Source organism: Balaenoptera physalus, assembly GCF_965194825.1.
Source record: "Balaenoptera physalus genome assembly, chromosome: 2".
NCBI classification, from domain to species: domain Eukaryota; kingdom Metazoa; phylum Chordata; class Mammalia; order Artiodactyla; family Balaenopteridae; genus Balaenoptera; species Balaenoptera physalus.
In genome coordinates this window covers 129,504,953-129,523,313 of record NC_138883.1, presented here as the reverse complement: position 1 = coordinate 129,523,313, position 18,361 = coordinate 129,504,953, and the positions used below count along the sequence as shown (strand labels likewise).

The window sequence follows — 18,361 nt, the reverse complement described above, 5'->3', positions numbered from 1 at the left end:
GAAACCAATTTCATGCAATTTTGTAGCCACATATAATTTGTATGCGTGTGCATAATTGCTTTCAAATGCAGGTCCCCGTGGCTCTACGGGTGCTGCTGACCCTGCAAGCAATGTGGACACCTCAGTTAGGGGACAATGGATTTCCCTTCAGAGGCAGATGGGCTCCTCTCGTTTCTAGGTTTAAAAACTGGTAGTAACAATTATATTTCAAGAGAGAAAAGTGATTAATGTTCAAGAGGGCAGGAACTTCAGCTGTGGTAGTTATTGCTTTCCTGGAGTTTTGTTTATTATGGTCTGAATGAATTCAGGCTGTGCATTTGCTTTAATGGGCTGTGATTCACTCACAGTTTATGAAAGCTTTTGGGAAAGAAAGGAAATAGGCCCATCTTGGTGTTTGCTAGAAAAGCAAATTCACATGCTAAAGGTGATGCTGCTATCTTGGGTTTTATCTTGTTTTTTACTTCCTCTTTTAGTTCCTCTGAATGACTGCTTTTAACTCAGGACAGGAGGATTTGTTCCAATGACTTAGATTAGGAAACAATCTAATCACAGAGAAATGACTTAGGTACCGGTTCTTAGGTCCCAGAAATCAACTTGCAAGTATATACCTGCAGTAGATTTAGTGTGTGGAGTGTTGCACTATAGATTTCTGGACAGTTTATGTCATCTGTGGAAACTGGCTCCCCTTACTCTTATCAGAAATTGTAACAGGGTTAGGGCCATTGTGGGTGACATCTCTGCTCACACGCAGAGCTGGTCTCCTCAGGAGAGTCCCTGGGAAGTGGCCTGGGAATCTCTTGTGTGTCACCTAATCTTGAACAGCTGCAGGTTGCCAGTGACCACAAATTAATGGGGAGATAAGAACTTCCAAGTAGAGACTTTGGCAGGCATGGAGGACAAAATGTGCTTTGATTGCAGGCACACAAGCTGTCACAACTCCCATTCTTTGGAAGGAGACATGGAATCAATAATTACAAGCTATCAAAAGTTAGTCACGAGAAGTCCTGAACCCTGAGAAGGCAACGGTGGCATTCCTGTCCCTGGAGATCTTTCACATTCTTAAAAGGCAGCATAACCAGATGTTTCAGTGGTTTGCATGGGGTCCTCCCTGAGACAACACACAAGACCAGAGTGCCCTGATCTGGCCTGATTGCATGATTTCTCGAGGCCACCTGGGGAGTAAATAGGCCAGTAGAATCTGGTTCTCCCTTGATTCCTGAATCCTTGTTGCAAGCAGAGTCTGGAAAACCTGAGTGGTTTTGGTTTGGAAACAGAGTCAACAGTTCATTCCCAAAAGGTAGTTTCCGATGTGGATATACAAACTGTGGGGCAAATCTAAGCCATCTGATATTAAAACATAGACTTTGAGTGGGGCTGTCTGCTTAATAATGCCAAGTCTCCCTGGCGGCCACATGGCTAAGCATTTCCTTCCTGGAGGTGGTTCCTTTTGGAAAAGATGGGAGTTCTGCCAGTAAAGAGCTAGGGCAAAATTTTGAGAGGGCAGAATTTTGAAGCATGTGGCAAAGGGATTAGATAAGAAAAGACGAAGAGAGAGACACGAGCAGCAGGCGGCCAGGTAAACCACCAGGAACCAGGTGTACCTCCTCCCCACAGGGTCTCAGGGAAGAAGTCAACTGGTAGACCTCTTGGAGCCAGCGGTCTCAAGACAAATGCAAAAGCACGGCAAATTACCATCAAATGCAGAGGCATTTTGGTTGGTCCCTTGGCGGAAATTTTCTCCCACAGGCCCCTTCTAACGTAGCGGACGGTCGTGCCTGCAATCTGGAACTCTCCAGGGAGCTCTATCTTCCAGTCACTGTTGATGGATCTCTTGCTGGAGTCTTTGAGAGCTAGAAAGAAAATGGAACACCATGGAATCGGGGGAGTCAGTCTGTCTTTGAAGGGAGTCAGGGTGTCCTGAGCGGTGGGTTGGAGGTCTCACTCTCTACCTCCACAGGGGAGAAGAGGGAGGCCTGCAGTGAGAGAAAGGGAGCTTTCTTTGAGAACAGAAGCCTGGCTTACAGGGAGAGAACAGCTCCTGACCCCAGGACCCTCCGAGAGACAGCTGTCGTGACTCCTACACCTCTGAGCATGGGCCGCTGTCTCAGAATCAGCTCATTCGGTGGCGGGTGCGGGGAGGAGCGCCAGAGAATGGAGACAGCCACAGCCCAATCACATTTCACGAGATTTACAGAGTAGGGGGTTTTCCACCTGATGAATAGATTCTATTTTAACTTGTCCAAGGCTACAAAACAGGATTTGTAGCTTTAGCAAAATTCATCCTTCATTTTACTCTTACCCACCTGGGGCTTTTTAGAGGGCAGCCTAACTCCAATGCCTCTCAAGGATTTGATAGCCCTAGATTAGTAAAGCAGATGCTCCTTCAAGAAACAAGTGTCATTCTACCAAACACGAGAGTCTGGAAGCCTGAGCTGCCTACAGGCATGGCAGTAACAGTGAGCCGATGTCTTGTGGGTGGTGGGGGCCCTCCCACCCTCAGCTTTGTGGCCTTTGCTGGGTTCACACTTTGCTCCCTCACGCTCCGTACAAAGTGTGTTGGAACTGACAAGGAATCGACATCTTGCTGATCGGCCATAGCAAAGATTTGGTTTTCCACACAAGCCATATATTTATTATTATCTGAGTGCTCACCAGTGACTTTCTTTGTTGTTTCCTCACTTAGGTTTTAGAGTCATGTGGTTCTCATGAGGGAGCATTCTGCAGTGAAATTCTGTTTTTTTGGCGTTGTTTTGTTATTTAGGAAAGAAAGAAATAACTAGAACCTACTCTGGCATTTTGGAGAAGGTGGCAAATGAAAATGGGTGACAGTAAGTCTTTGTGTCACTCAAAAAATAAAACTTTCCGTGCACCCCAAGTCCAATGCCATGCTCTCTGCCAGTGCAGCTAGAGTCCCCTGAGAACCAGATGCTCTCAATCACCTTGGGACCCTGCTCAACCCACAATCAGCGAAATCAGGTTCTATCCCATTCCCTACTCTCTGCTTATGAGGCCAGAAATATTAATAAAATGCCCACATTTAATACCGATTTTGGATAATGAGAGTTGAAACCCAGAAGTGGTTTCGGTTAACCCTGAGTCCACGAGCCCCTGGCTGGGTTAGGACCCGGTGGGTCCAGTCCTGGTCAAGCCACAAGCAGCTGGGGGATGCTGGCCTCCACTTCCTCGTCTGCAGGACACAATGGTCCCAGCAGGCTCTCCTGGCCCCTAAGGGGGTGGTGCACGCTCAGGACTCTGTGCTTACAGGAACCGCCAAGAGAAACTGAGGGACCTGGGAAGGGCTGCTTTCCAGCAGGGTGGCTTCCAGGAGGGGGTTCATACTCAGGGTGGCTGCCCAGTGAGTGGCTGGGGATTACAGGACTCCAGGGAAGCCTTCGAAAAGAGAAAGCTCTACCACTTAGAATCGAATGCTTCCCTTCAAGAAATTCTGCCTACTATCGAGATTTCCTGGCTACTGGAAGGAAGCGAGACTGTTGGGATACTCACAATTTCTGTGCCTTTTTCTCTTCCTCAGCCACTGCCTGCAAGTCCCCATTCAAGGGACACATTCTCTGGTTTAGCTCCTCCATATGCTTTTACCCATTTAACCTTCCCAACAACTCTCTGAGGTAAAGGATTATTTTTCTCTTTTCACAGATGTGGAAATGGGGGCACAGAGAGGTTAAGTAACCTGCCTAAAGCCACACAGCTATTACATTGTCATGTGGAGAACTGAATCTAAACAGACCAAGCTCCCACATTCTTTAGGTTATAGCATCAGTCTAGAGTTTTATGACAGACACTGAAATGTGCAAATGTCATATTCTCAAAGAGAGCAAATTCCAAGCTCAAATTGCTGTGGGGGGGGTCTCACGTTCTACATACCCTCATAAAAATAACTAAAGTTATGGTTTTCCACAGCTTCCAGTGAACTAATAACCTAAAAATACTTTTGGTCATGTTAGCTACTCGGGTGTCTAGGCTAAGGCTGTATGGGTGTTCACTGTTCTTTCAATTTCTCTGAAGGTTTGGAAAATTGTTTCTTGCACATGCATATGTAAATTTGGTTTTCAGAATCAGTACAGGCTGGTGGGAAGTAGCAGACAGACAAATGAGGGAACAGAAACCTTTAAGAAAAGCCTCAGTAGGGGCTTCCCTGGTGGCGCAGTGGTTAAGAATCCATCTGCCAATGCAGGGGACACGGGTTCAAGCCCTGGTCTGGGAAGATCCCACATGCCATGGAGCAACGAAGCCTGTGCACCACAACTACTGAGCCTGCGCTCTAGAGCCTGCGAGCCACAACTACTGAAGCCCATGCGCCTAGAGCCCATGCTCTGCAACAAGAGACGCCACCACAATAAAAGCCCGCACACCACAACAAAGAGTAGCCCCTGCTCACCGCAGCTAGAGAAAGCCTGTGCGCAGCAGCAAAGACCCAACACAGCCAAAAATAAATAAATTAAATAAAAAAAAGAAAAGCCTCAGTAAAAACAAGTCAGGGAAGCACAGGGAGCAGCCGACACATCCCTACACCAATCCCTCACCTTTTTCTGAGGGCCTTGTAGCTGGTGATGAAGGCACAGCTCCTGCCCTTGGGAGCTCAATGTTTGAAAGGGAGACGGGTGAGAAGACAGATAAACACGATACACTTCCAGAAGCTCAGTGACAGAGGCTAGTCTGGGGCCCGTGCACGCTTGTGTGGGCAGAGATTGGGGCAGGTGGGGAAGGCCTTCTGAAGGAGGAGCCCTGAGCTGAGACTGCAGGAAAAGCAGGGAGAAGAGGTGGCCTGGAGCGTGTGGGCAGCTTGGGCTGTTGCTCCTTGCCTCCTTGTTAAGCTCAGTTTCTGTGCAGGGTGGTGGAGGGAGAAAGGTACCCTGCCCCATGTGGAGAAGCAAGTGGAAGGTGAAGGAATATTGGAAGTCTGATTGGGAAGAGAAGGTGACAGAGAGGGGCTACGGAGGTGGAGAAGGAAAGAGAAGGCTCACTGTCGTTGTCACTGGGGTGGGGACACGAGCATGTTGAGAACCCTTGAAACTGAGAATCAGAGAGATGAGCAGAACGAGTTTGTGTAAAGCTGTCTGCTGACCCCCGTCATGCTGGGGTCACCCCACAGAACCCATTTCCCACACAGAGACCAGGTGCACATTGGGGCGGCCCTCTCCTCCTGTCTCAGCCCACGCGTGTGCCCCAGTCGACTCCTGCGTTCAGTGCCCTGGGCTGGGCCCTGGCCTTGTTCTGTCTTAGGGCTTCTGTGAGCATCTAGTGTGTTGCTGCCTGCCATCTCTCTCTCCTTCTGCAAGTAACAACGCCCAGAGGAGCTTTTGGGGATGTGTTCTTCCCCCAGTCACATGTGGCTGACCCCAAACTCCACCCTAGCTCCAGGAGTGCATCCATCACCCAACCCTGGAAGGTAAGAGTCAATTCTAAGACTTTCATTCACCTTGGGAAGAAGGAGCTTTCTTTCCACAGGTTGCCCAGAGACTTGATATAAGTCTTGCCAGTATGTGGCAAGAGGTTCCTAGATTAAAGTCAACTGAGAAAGGACAGCAGTGCCAGGATAGAGACTCTATTTCCCATGATATCATTTTAAGCTCCTGGATCCAGCAGTGTCTGAAGCCGATAACACAGAAACTGAGAACTGGGTTTGGCTTTCACATGTCACATTTGGAGGTTGGTTTTTAAAAAATACTAACCATGATGGGGGCAGGGCAGGTTGAGAAAGAAAATTACTAGTATGGATTCCTAGAAATCACACTAGGATCCTCACTAACGTCAGCTTAGTACCCCCTGAGATTCAGAAGGCCCGGTATACTCTATCCAGGCTCTCCTGGGCCCTGCTCCTGTCCGGCACTTTGTTTGGGATGAGGCAGCTCTTTCTCACTTGGCCTTGTTTCTAAGGTGCTCTAAAAGGACTTTATTGGATTATAAACTGAAAACCACCCCGCCTCCGTGCCAAAAGTCAAACACCTGTGAGGTCAAGAGTGGGAAGGACTGGAAAAAGTGCAGGAGGGCACACCTGGAGCCGATTATAAACCCATCCATAGAAATGCCACGCAGAGGTGTGGGGGCCGCCTGGGGAAGCCCCACTTCTGCCGGCAGAGGCACCCGCCGTGGGTGACACAGGGGACAGACGAAGACCCTGCTGAGCCTGGTAGCGTGCCACCCTCTCACCACCAGGGGAGTGTCCTGCTTGGCAGTAGGGGTTGGGGGAGGTGACATTTCAGGAGGCGGTCCGCAGGGTGGGCAGGGGCGGCCGTGGAGGAGTGAGTATGGTCAGGGAAGAGGGGAGGGCAAGTGAGAGAGGCAGGCAGTGGCTCACCGGCTCTTCCAGAAAAGGCCAGCAGCAGGATGGGGAGGAACACGCCAGACAGTGCAGTGCTGGTGGCAGGCTCTCTGGGGAAAGCAGCCTAGATTTATAGTGCTTGTCACTATGCAAGGTGTAAATGTGCCCACATGACAGGTTTCAAGTTATCCACGTGAGCTCTGTGAAGGCAGAGATGGGAAGAGATGCGAACCGTGACCTCTCCCATCTACATACCACTGCTGGGCACTCCCAGGACTTCTGAAGTCACCTGTCTTTGCTTTGGAGGTCCTGGCCTGGGGTGGCTGAATTGGCAAAATCTCATACCGTCACAGCCTCAGGGTATGTGTGTGGTCAGGGTTGGGGCTCTCATGGTTCCAGAAAGAATCCACTTTGCTTGTCCAAGCTCTGCGGCAGCCATCTGCACGGCGGCCGCAAACTTCCAGGCACCGCAATCTCAGCTTTACAACTGCCACTTGACCCCTTGTCTGAAAGCCAGCGCCCCTTTCTCAGGACAGTGTGATCATGATGACACCCCTTCATGCATTTTGCAGTGGGATGAAAACTCAGAGGCAGAATTCTAAGTAGGAGGCCAGCAGTTCCAAGAATCATGGGGATTGCTGCAAGCCTGTTGACTCTGGGGTGAGTCATTTAGTCAGCAGGATTCAAAATTTGCAGGTTGCCGTGGTCCATGCTGAGAAATCAGAACTTCCTGATAAAATTGGAGTTTAGCACCTGACATCCCTTCAAAAGGGTAAGACTGCAGCCTCAGAAGGTCTGTTGGAACATCAAGATCTGAACATCACTGACAGTGAATTGATAGGTTCAATGTGGAGTCTGATGAGAAAACCACCTTGTGGGGCCGTGTCAGCCCCAAAGGGAGAGTGTGCAGGTCACTCCTGGCCCATCTGTAGTGGCCTCCACCCCGGAGAAAGCTTCACAGAGCAGGGTCTGTGAGAGCTGGGGAGGCCGAAGCTCCGGGGCCGCTCTCGTGCACCAGTCCTTTCCAAGGCCCTATATGTAGTGTATTCTTTCCCTTAAACAAGGCCTCCCAAATTAAATAAGTTTTGGGCCCCAGAAATTCCCGTTCCTCTCAATCCTTTGGCATCAATGGTATGTGCAAGCCCCCTTCATCTGTCAGCATTTTGAGATTAGTTTATATTTGAAATTAGAATTTTTAGGCCTAGAAACTCAACAGGGGTCATTAAGATGATTACAAATGCTCTGCTTTGATAGGGAAATATAAAGTTAAGAACAAAGGGAATTCCTGAGCGACTTGATTCTATCTGTAATGTCTGTAGTTCTGATTTGCTGGTGAGGATATTTTCACTTGCTGATCCTGCCTCAGAGGTTGGATGTTTTAAACCCTGTCACAAATATAGCAGCACTTGCTTTTGTGTGTGTTGCTTTGGAGCCCTCAGAAGCCTCTCAACAGCTGGAGAGACTTCTGCATGGATGAAGACGGCACATGCTCTCCCTTGCTACCACAGCAGATCCAAACCTCCTCAATGGCCTGGAATGTGAGGTCATATGGTGACCGTCTGTTTCCCTCAGGGCCCTTCTATCTCTCTGTGGACATTTATACAATGTCCCTGGAGTTCCGGGCACTGTGAGAGATCCTGAGCCTTTCCAGGGAGCAGGGAGGGGGCATTCCTGCTGGGATAGCTCAGCTCCTCTCTGGAGCTGCCTGGGGGCAGGCACAAGAGGTCGGATCCCGTCTGCATGCCCACTTCCTGCATGGCGCTGTGAAGAAGCCAGGCTCCTTTCTGTCTCTCTCCCTCCTGGATTCCACTGGAAGACTTGACCCACGTTCAACCTACTTCTAATCCTGGCGTTGAGTCAGCTCCTTTTATTTCCACTCGGAGTTCTGCCAGCTCTGCTCTCAGCTATGGATGCAAACTGCAGAGGCATTTCCTGTTCCAGGTGGTTTTGAGCAGAAAGCCAGGCAGCATGGGTTGAAGGTAGGTGGGGTGAATTCTTTAGGAACTGCTCCCGAAATGTGAGAGTAATTCAAAGTTACACAGGGTTGACTTCCAAAGCACCCAGCCCCGAGTGGAAACAAGGCTTGTTGAACTAACTTTAGAAACGTTAACAAGCATGGACCACCTTTGGATTTCCCTTGTGCACACACCAGACCCTGGAATACTGGAACTGTGATTTCCAGATAAGAGGACAGAGGCTGGCTCCAACCTCCCAGGGAGGTCCAGTGCTTCTGGGGAGCTGAGAATTCATCCTGAGACATTGAACCAATCTCTTCGGGATGGACATCTGCTTCTCTGAAATCCGCACACCGAAGCAGTAGCAATGGGCAGGTTTAACATATGTTCTCCAGTGAAAAATCATCCCCACTCGATCTCTGGCTGTGATTGACACCTCAGAGCTATTCTGGGAGGCTCCATGAGTTGCAGCAGACCCAGCTGCAGTGAGGAGCTTGGACAAGCTGCTGAACTCCTAGAGCCTCATTTTCCTCCTCTGTGAAATAGGCACGTCAATTCTCTGCAGTACATTGGGGGGTTAGGGGTCAGGTCTGCAAAGCAGAGCAGGGCTCAATGACTGGGAGTCACAACGTCGATGTCACTGTTATTATTGGAATGTGTGGCCCTCAGGCTTCAGGAGCGGAGAGGGACCACCGTGAGAGCTGTCTCCCCGGGCACCATCCACTAGTTGTTATTTGTCGGCCCTAAGATGGGTTCCAGTGAAAAGTCATTTTTACCACAGGAATTAGGTGTTGAGTGATCTAAGAGATTCTGACATCCCTCTGTCATTCTTATATCACACAGAAAAGTAGAAGTAAAAATAATGTTCCCATTTTCACCAGATACCTTGGGCTGGAGGAACAGTGCTGGCAAGTCTCGGAGGGCAGGACCGGAAGCTGAGGAACTTACTTGCAGGGCAAGTGTTTTATGGAAGGGCCAGTAAGCCGACCTTGGAATTGCCCCAGCACCTGAGATACTGGGATCATGATTTTTGAATAAGATAAGGGTCAAAGGCGATGTCAGACTCCCACAGAGGCGCAGTGTTTCTGGGGAGCAGGAATGTCATCTCCAGGTTGGGGAGGGCCAGTGTACCAGTTGGAAAGGCTAACTTTGGGGGTGACACTGGGTGATGGGGCTCTGAAGCAAATGCTGGTAAACTTGACCAAATTTCCTTAGGTGGGCAGAAAGGAGGGGGACTCTTTGAGAATTTAGTAAAAAGGCCATCACTTTGAAGAAGGTGCCGAGAGCAGCACAAGGCCCCGTTTTGGAAAGCATTTACGAGCATCGTTCTATTTGTAGAACAACAGCTGGGACAGTTTCAGAGAACAGTGCCAGGCAGGACTGGGCCAGCGTCCATGCCGGGGAGGTGGGAAAAACCACGGACGGGGCTGATGAAGACTGACGTGGATGTCAACCCGAGGGACAGCAAGGTCCTAGGCTGGCAGCAGCAACAGCAGCGGCCATTATGGCCTCCAGGACACAGGTGGATGGGAGGCAGGTAAGAGAGTTGGGAGGAGGGGGCAGGGCTGCCTGAGGTCTCCTGGGGTTACTTTCGGGGACTTAGGCTATCCCAGTTCCTCACAACTTCTTTCACTCACTCTTCTGTCACCCGCTTTCCTGTCTGAAGCTGGTGGTTCCTACTCACCCCTTCCCCTCACCCCTCATCTACCTTGGGGATGGCTGCACTTGAGCCAAATACAACAGCACTGTTTGGTCCATGCTGATTACTTATATCATTACACCTAAAATATGAGTATAAAACCAATGGCTTGAGAGCACCCCTTCAGCATTTTGCTGAACCAAATTAGCAGCCTGATTGTCCAAATCGATGCTCAGAACATAAACTATGAGTCAAACCATTTTTTGTTTTACCCAGAAAACTGTGGGCAGGTTTATCTTCCACCACGCGAATCCTTCGAGCTCCAGCTGGAATGATAGCAGCTTCAATATAACCTGTAGTGACAGATAACACACAGGTGAGCCGACCAGACCTCTACCCTCCATCAGAGGCCCCGCAGCACCCCCCCACCAAAACCCACACTGCTGCACCCCCATGGTGATTTCAGAGCCCACAGGTTTGCAGAGCTCTGAGAAATCAAGACAGTCAAGAAGTGTGCTAGGGCCAGAATCTCCTGGCTGCCCAAATTCCAGAGAGCACCACTTGCATGTGTTATGAGTTGAACTGTGTCCTCCCACCCCCAAATCCATATGATGAAGTCCTAACCCCCAGGACCTCAGAATGTGACCTTACTTGGAAACTGGGCTGCTACAGATGTAATTAGTTAAGATGAGGTAATACTGGAGTAGGGTGGGCCCCCAATCCAATATGACTGGTGTACTTATAAAAAGAGGAAATCTGGACACAGACATGTACACACGGAGAACGCCGTGTAAACATGAAGCAGAGATCGAGATGATGCATCTTATAAGCCAGAGACTGCCAGAAAACCACCAGAAGCTAGGAGAGAGGCATGGGACAGATTCTTCCTCACCTTCACGGGGAGCCAACCCTGCCGACAACTTGATCTCAGACTACTAGCCCCCAAAACTGTGAGACAATAGGTGTCTCCTGTTTATGCCACCCAGTCTGTGGTACTTGGTTACAGCAGCCCTAGCAAACTAAGAGCCTGGAGTTCTTTGTGAAGAGCACCTCCCTAGAGCACGGGTGTAGAGTGCCCCTGGCTGTGTCATCTATTGGATTCCTTGGCTCTTTGCTGTACTTTGAACTTTTCCCTGATTCCATGGGATGACAGCAGAAGCTAGGCTACTTGCCCTATGACAAAACCACTGCCTCAATACCGAGTACCATTTCCTGCTTTCACTGCTGTTTGGGTGTTTCTGCAACCGTTGCAGTATGTACTTTTGTCCATTTCCTTGAGTATTTCCAAGTATAATGGGGTCCCTCAGAGGCCAGGGCCTTCTGCCCATGCTCTGACCCCACATGTGCCCAGAACGGCAGGTGGTTAGCGAAGATTCAGGAGGAAATGATTGAGGCTGCCAGGGAGGAGGTCAGGGGCTGGCTGATGCCTGGTTACTGGGCAACTGTGTCAATTAATGAGCCCAACATAATGGTGAGATTCTGAAATGCAGGCTGGTAATCATTTTGTTTTGGCTTACATTTGGGTTTTAGACAAAGGTAATGTGCATTTGCTTCAGTGATTTAGATGATGATCCCAAATTAGATGATAAATCCTACCCCTGTGGTTCCCAAATGTGATCATCAAAATCAGCAGGGGAGTTTTAAAAATGAGAGATTTCTGGGCCCAAGTATGTAGAGATTATGGAAATATCTATTTTGAGGAGTTTATTTATTTCCTCATTTTCTCATAGTAAAAATGGCTTTATTTTCATTATAAATATAGTACATGATAATTCAAACCACAAAAAGGGAAAAACTAAAACCAACCTATACCACATTGCACTAAGAAAATTACCCATATTTTTGATGACCAGCCTTTTCAGCATCTCTTAATGCATATAAACATACACACATCATTTTATGCCAATAGGATATTATATATGGTTTTAAAAGATCAGGGATAACTTTAAAATAATTAAAGAGTTTTGCTAGGCAATGTGTGTCCAAGGCGTAAAATTCAAAAGTTATAAAAGGATATAGTAGAAAGTAGATTGATCTGATAAGATACATCCTGTGGCTGGCTGTCTTTCTAACACTCTTATCGTTTACAATAATTTGTTATTTTTTGGCTGGGTTTCTATGTAACTAACTGAAATGTGCCCGTATGACAGTTTTGTTTCTTCCTTTCTGATCCTTATGCTTTGGATTTCTCCTCCTTTCACCATGCTGGTTGGAACTTACGAAACCATGTTGTATGCCACATGAGATAGTGGCATCCTTGTCTTATTCATGATGTTGGAGAAACGCCTCCAGAGTTTTCCCACTGAAAATGATGTCAGCAGTGAGAATGTGATACGTATCATTTATCAGGTTAGGGAAGTTTTCTTTTACCCTAGTATGTTAAGAGCTTTTGTTATGAAGAGGTATTGAAGTTAATCAAGTGCTTTTTTGCATCTACTGAGATCATCATATTGTTTTTCTCCCAAACAATACAAAGACTTCAGAGCAGTTTAACTGTAATCACACTTGTCATGGCTAACATGGTGTGTGGGTCGGTATCTCAGTCTTGTTTTTCCTTCACCAATACATTTTAGTTCATTGTTATTTCTTTTTTATTCTGATGTCTTCCTGTGAACCTTTAATTATATTTATATTTCTATTATGTGACTTAGCTGTAAGTAAAATATTTTAATCTCTGGATATTAAAAGATGAGGAAATCAGCATAAGTATACCGCCCTCCACTCTCTTACACCCCTCTTCAACTTTTACCGAATCATTCCTACATTGTATTAGTTTATGACATTTATCTTTTGGTCTCTAAGATAATTCCTGCAGTTGTTTTAGTTTTAGTCCTAAAAATTAATTTAATGTTCACTACGTGTCTTTTTTCCAGCTTTTCCAATAAATTCCTGCTTGCCTCAAGTTTGTTCTCTTTGAGATGGGCGCAAAGAAAATTACAGTTTCTGAATTGTAATATAGTAAAAAAAAAAAATACTGTTCATTATCCTGATACTTGAATACCAGTTTGGCTGCTATAAGATCCTTGAGTCACACTTTCTTTCTCTGAGGCTACTATTTGAATTGTTCCATTGAATGCTAGTGTGGAAAAGTCTGAGGCCAATCTGATGTTTTCCCTTTATTAGCTTACCTAAAATTTGGATCAGATACTCAAAAGATTCTTAACTCTAAAATCTAATAACTATTAGGCTATTCATAGTTTCGTGTAACTTTTTCCTGGGACAGAAAGCTATATTATTATTATTAGACTTAAATATATATATATATATATTTTTTTTTTGATCAATTTGTTTGGTGTTCTTTTTTCAGGGATACCAAATTATTTACGTTTGACCCCCTTTTTTTTCCATAGTGCTCATTTAATCTCTTATCCTTCTGATTCTTTGTTTCCATTTTGCTTTGCTCATTTTTCTCAGTCCTGTCCCCCATGCTTCTCATTGTGTTCTCAGCAGTGTAGATTTCCTTTGCTTCCACGCAGACTTGGTTTCTGTGATGGACTCATTTTCTTCTTCTACATTTTTCCTCAGCTGAGTCACATTTCATCTCCCTTTGTTGCTTCACTGCTTACTCCTTGAGATCTCATATCTTATCAATGAGTTCTTCTTTTATTGAGGGTATTATTTAATCAGTTTTTGGAATTTATGGCAATAACGTTTGGTCAAAATTTTCATCTTCTCCTTGGTAACATTTTGCTGGTGAGTTTTTTTTAAATCAGTCATTTGTTCTCCTAGTCCCTTTTATCCTTTTCCTATTGCAGTATATGTGTGTTGATCCTGTACTAATTCTCTTTCTAAATTTAGTACTAATTTTTAAGTGACACAGGTTCTAATTGTACCAGCTTCCTCTACGTTTGTGTGGGAAGAACAGGACAGTGTTGTGGGCTAACAGAACTTTCCCTTAGTTTACAGTAAAATTTGTTAGGACATGGGTTTGTGTGTATCAGTGAGTTAATTTTTATGTTTGTAAACATTTGTGTATTTTAAATTTACAGAAATATACATGCATATTTTCCCATTATCAAAATTTTAATAATACAGGTAAATCTCAAGTCCCCTTAATCCCACTCCCCTCCCCTGTGGGAACTGCCACTATTAGTTTGGTATATATTCATTCAGATATTTTACTATTTATCCAAATATCTACACAAATATACATATGAAAATATCACATGGTATATTTTTTATTTGTCTATATTTTATATAACTGTTAGGAATAACATTTATGACTATTGTATTATACTACATTTTTTTTAAAAAGCATGATGTGTCTTGGAAAGCTCTCCATGTGAGTATGTATAGCTCTCCTTATTTTTCATTTAAATTGCTATGTAGTTTATGTAACTACGCCCCTACTGATTTAGGTTATTTCAAAACTGTCATTTAGAACATTTAGGTTATTTCAAAATTGTCACTTTTAGAAACAATGCTGTATCATGTATGAACAGGCACACGAAACCCCTCAATAAAATACCAGCAAACTATTCCAACAACATAAAAAGAAAGATTATACACCATGATTAAATATAATTTATCCCAGGAATTCAAGGTTGGTTTAACATATAAAAACCAATCAATGTAATTTATTCAAAAAAGGACAAAACCCACCTGGTCATTTCAGTGGATGCAGAGAAAGCATTTGGCAAAATTTAATACTCTTCCATGATAAAAATACTCAACAAACTACGAATAAAAGGAAACTTCCTCAGCCTGATAAAGAGCATTTACAAAAACCCCACAGCTAATATCAAACTTAATGGTAAAATAATGCTTTCCCCCTAAGATCAGGAAGACAGAAAGGATGTTCACTCTTGCTATCTCTACTCAACATTGTACTGGAAGTTCTCTCTATGTCAATTAGGCAAGAAAAAGATTTTTAAAAGGCATCCAAATTGGAAAGGAAGAAGTAAAATTATCTCGATCTGCAGATGTCAGGATCTTATATATAGAAAAATACTAGGGAAGCCACTAAAATCTGTTAGAACAGGTTCAGAAAGGTTGCAGGATGTAAGATCAATATACAAAAATCAACTGCATTTCTATACATTAGGGGTAAACATTTCCAAATAAAATTAAGAAAACAATTAGACTTAAATAATATCAAAAAGAATAAAACACTTAGGAATAAATTTAACAAAAGATGTGCAAGATTTCTATACCAAAGACTGCAAAAACACTGTTGAAAGATATTAAAGAAAATCTAAACAAATGGAACGACATTCCATGTTCATGGATCAAAAGACTTAATATTGTTAAGATGGGAATACTTCAAAATTGATTTATAGATTCAAAACGATCCTTACTAAAATTCCAGCTTGTTTTGCTCAAAATGACAAGGTGATCCTCAAATTCATATGCAAATACAAGGGACCCAGATTAGCCAAAACAATATTTAAAAAGACCAAAGTTGGAGAAGTGACAATTCTTGCTTTCAAAGTTTTCTAGCCAGCTCCAATCATCAAGACAATGTGGTACTAGCATAAGGACAAATATTTCTATCAATGAAATATAATTGAGAGTCTAGAAAAAAGTCCCTTATTGATTTTTTAAAACAAAGATGCCAAGAATATTCAATGGAGAAAGAATAATCTTTTCAACAGTGTTGGGATAACTGTATATCCACATACAAAGGAATGAAGGTGGACTCTTACCTCAAACCATACAAAAAACCCTCATCTAAAATAGATCATGGACCTAAATCTAAGAGCGAAAACTATAAAACTCTTAGAAGAAAACATAGGAGTAAACCTTTGTAACCTTGGATTAGGCAATGGTTTCTTAGACAGCAAAAGCACAAGCAACAGAAGGAAAAAAAATAAAGTGGATCATATCAAAATTTTAAACTTTGTGCTTCAAAGGACACCATCAAGAAAGTGAAATGGCAAATTCATACACTGGGAGAAAATATTTGCAAATCATTTTGATGAAAGAACTGTGTCCAGAGTATATAAAGAAAACTTACAACTCAATAATAAAGTGACAATCCAATTTAAAAATGGGTAATGGATTTTAATAGACATTTCTCCAAAGAAGATATATAAATGGCCAGAAGCACATGAAAAGATGCTCAACATCATTAGCCATTAGGGAAATACAAATCAAAACCATAATGTGATACCACTTCACAACCACTAGGATGCCTATAACAAAAATGATAAACAATAAGAAGTGCTGGAGAGGATGTGGAGAATTTGGAACCCTCACTTATTGCTAGTAGGAATGTAAAATTGTGCAGGCATATTGGAGAAGAGTTTGGTAGTTCCTCAAAAATAGAATTACCGTATGACCTACCAATTCCACTCCTATGTATATACCCAAGAAGAATGAAAAATATGTCCATGCAAAAACGTATACACAAATGTTTATGTCAGCATTATTCATTCTAACCAAAAAAGTAGAAACAACTCAAATGTCCATCAACTATTGAATGTATTTTTAAAATATGATATAACCATACAATGGAATACTGTTCAGCAAAAAAAAAAAAAGGAATGAAACACTGATCGATGTTTCAAGGAAGAACCTTGAAAATACTATGCTAAGTTACAAAAGCCAGTCACAAAGGACCATGTTTTATACGATGCCACTTATATGAAGTGTCCAGAATAGACAAATAGATGGACAGAGAAAGTAGTTGCCTAGGGCTGGGGTAGGAGGGAGATGGGGAATGACTGCTAATGGGTGTGGGGTTTCTTTCTGGGATGATTGTGGTCATGGCTGCAAAACTCTGTGCATGTACTAAATCCCCTTGAATTGCACACTTTAAATGGATGAATTTTATGATGTGTGAATTATATCTCTACAAAGGTCCTAAAAATAATACTGCAATGAACAGCTCTGCACATGTCTTCTTGTGTATATAAACAATGTCATACCAGGCCAGCTGTGAGAATTACTGGGTCAAACACACATGCAGTTTAAATGTTAAATGTACATTTAAATCGCCCTCCATAATGGCTTAACTAATATAGAAGTCAGCCAATACCACAGGAGAATACATGTTATTCACAGACTTCTTAATACTTGATATTATCAATCCTCTGGATATTTGCTAGTTCAAGATGTGAAAAATTGTTATGTCATAAACGTAATTTGTCTTTCCCTCATTATAAATGTGGCCGTACATCTTAGCACATATTTACTGGTCGTTTGCATTCACTCTTCAGTTAACTGTCTTGCTCATAAGTGTTGCCCATTTTTCTACTGGCTTTTTGTTTTGATTTAATTGATAAGCAGGAGTCTTGGAAATATATTTTAATATCTATTAATATGTATTTAATACATTTTAGACTCAAACTCTTTACTCACTAGACTTGTTGCACACACATTTTTTTTCTGTCTGTCATTTGTCATTTGTTTCTGGTGCCTTTTATTACAAGGTTTTAATATGATGGTCATAGTTTTAATATTTGAGATCTCCTTTTTGTTTTCTGATTGCTTCTTCTCATGACATTCTGTATTGGTTTTATGGATAAACTCACTTCTCAAATCTAAGAATAGTTATTACAGATTTTGAACTTCTATTATTTGAGTTATCTTGCTTTTCCCATGGGTCATCTTTTCAGTTATCTTGGTCTTTCCCATTTGTGTTGCAGACTCTTTCAAGAAGGATGCCACAGATGGGTTGTCTCTATATACAGTAGCCCCCTTATCTGCGGTTTAGCTTTCTGTGGATTTAGTTACCTGTAGTTAACTACAGTCCAAAAATATTAAATGGAAAATTCCAGAAATAAACAATTCATAAGTTTAAAATTGCATGACATTTTACTAATGTGATGAAATCTCACACAGTCTCACTCCGTCCTGCCCAGAACATGAATCATCCCTTTGTCAACCATATCCTGCCTGTTTGTTAGTCACTTAGTAGCCATCTCAGCTATCAGATTGACTGTTGTGGTATCACAGGGCTTGTGTTCAAGTGACCTTTATTTTACTTAATAACAGCCCCAAAGCGCCAGAGGAATGATGCTGGCAACTCGGATGTGCCAAAGAGAAGCTGTAAAGTGCTTCTTTAAGTGAAAAGGTGAAAGTTCTAGACTTAATAAAGAAAGGAAAAAAAAATCATAGGCTGAGGTTGCTAAGATCTATGGTAAGAATAAATCTCCCATTTATAAAATTGTGAAGAAAGAAAAAGAAATTTGTGCTAGTTTTGCTGTTGCACCTCAAACCACACAAGTTATGGCCATGGTGTGTGATAAGTGCTTAGTTAAGATGGAAAAGGCATTAAATTTGTACCGTAAGATATTTTGAGAGAGAGAAAGACCACATTTACATAAATTTTGTTACAGTATATTGTTATAATTGTTCTATTTTATTATTAGTTATTGTTAATCTCTTATTGTGCTTAATTTATAAATTAAACTTTATCACAGGTATGTATTTGTAGGAAAAAAGCATAGTATATATAGGGCTCCGTACTATCTATGCTTTCAGTCATCCACTGGGGATATTGGAAGTTATCCCCCAGGGATAAGGGGGGACTATTGTATATGG

At 43.4% G+C, this 18,361-nt stretch overlaps 1 protein-coding gene and 1 long non-coding RNA gene across 15 annotated transcripts in view; one reads left to right on the top strand and one right to left on the bottom strand.

Annotated features, from left to right (window-relative positions):
• The window catches only part of ADAMTS17 (ADAM metallopeptidase with thrombospondin type 1 motif 17), a 373,038-nt gene that overhangs the window by 95,502 nt on the left and 259,175 nt on the right, over positions 1 to 18,361 (bottom strand). For all 14 annotated transcript variants that reach the window (XM_082448434.1, XM_082448435.1, XM_082448436.1 and 11 more), the window contains 2 exons: positions 10,147 to 10,227; positions 1,693 to 1,850 (listed from right to left, as the gene is read on the bottom strand). In XM_082448434.1, coding sequence (XP_082304560.1) covers positions 1,693 to 1,850; positions 10,147 to 10,227 — 239 coding nt within the window. The remainder of the gene's footprint in view (positions 1 to 1,692; positions 1,851 to 10,146; positions 10,228 to 18,361) is intronic.
• LOC309654486 overlaps positions 1 to 18,361 on the top strand; it is a 551,553-nt gene that overhangs the window by 284,688 nt on the left and 248,504 nt on the right. The window lies entirely within an intron of this gene.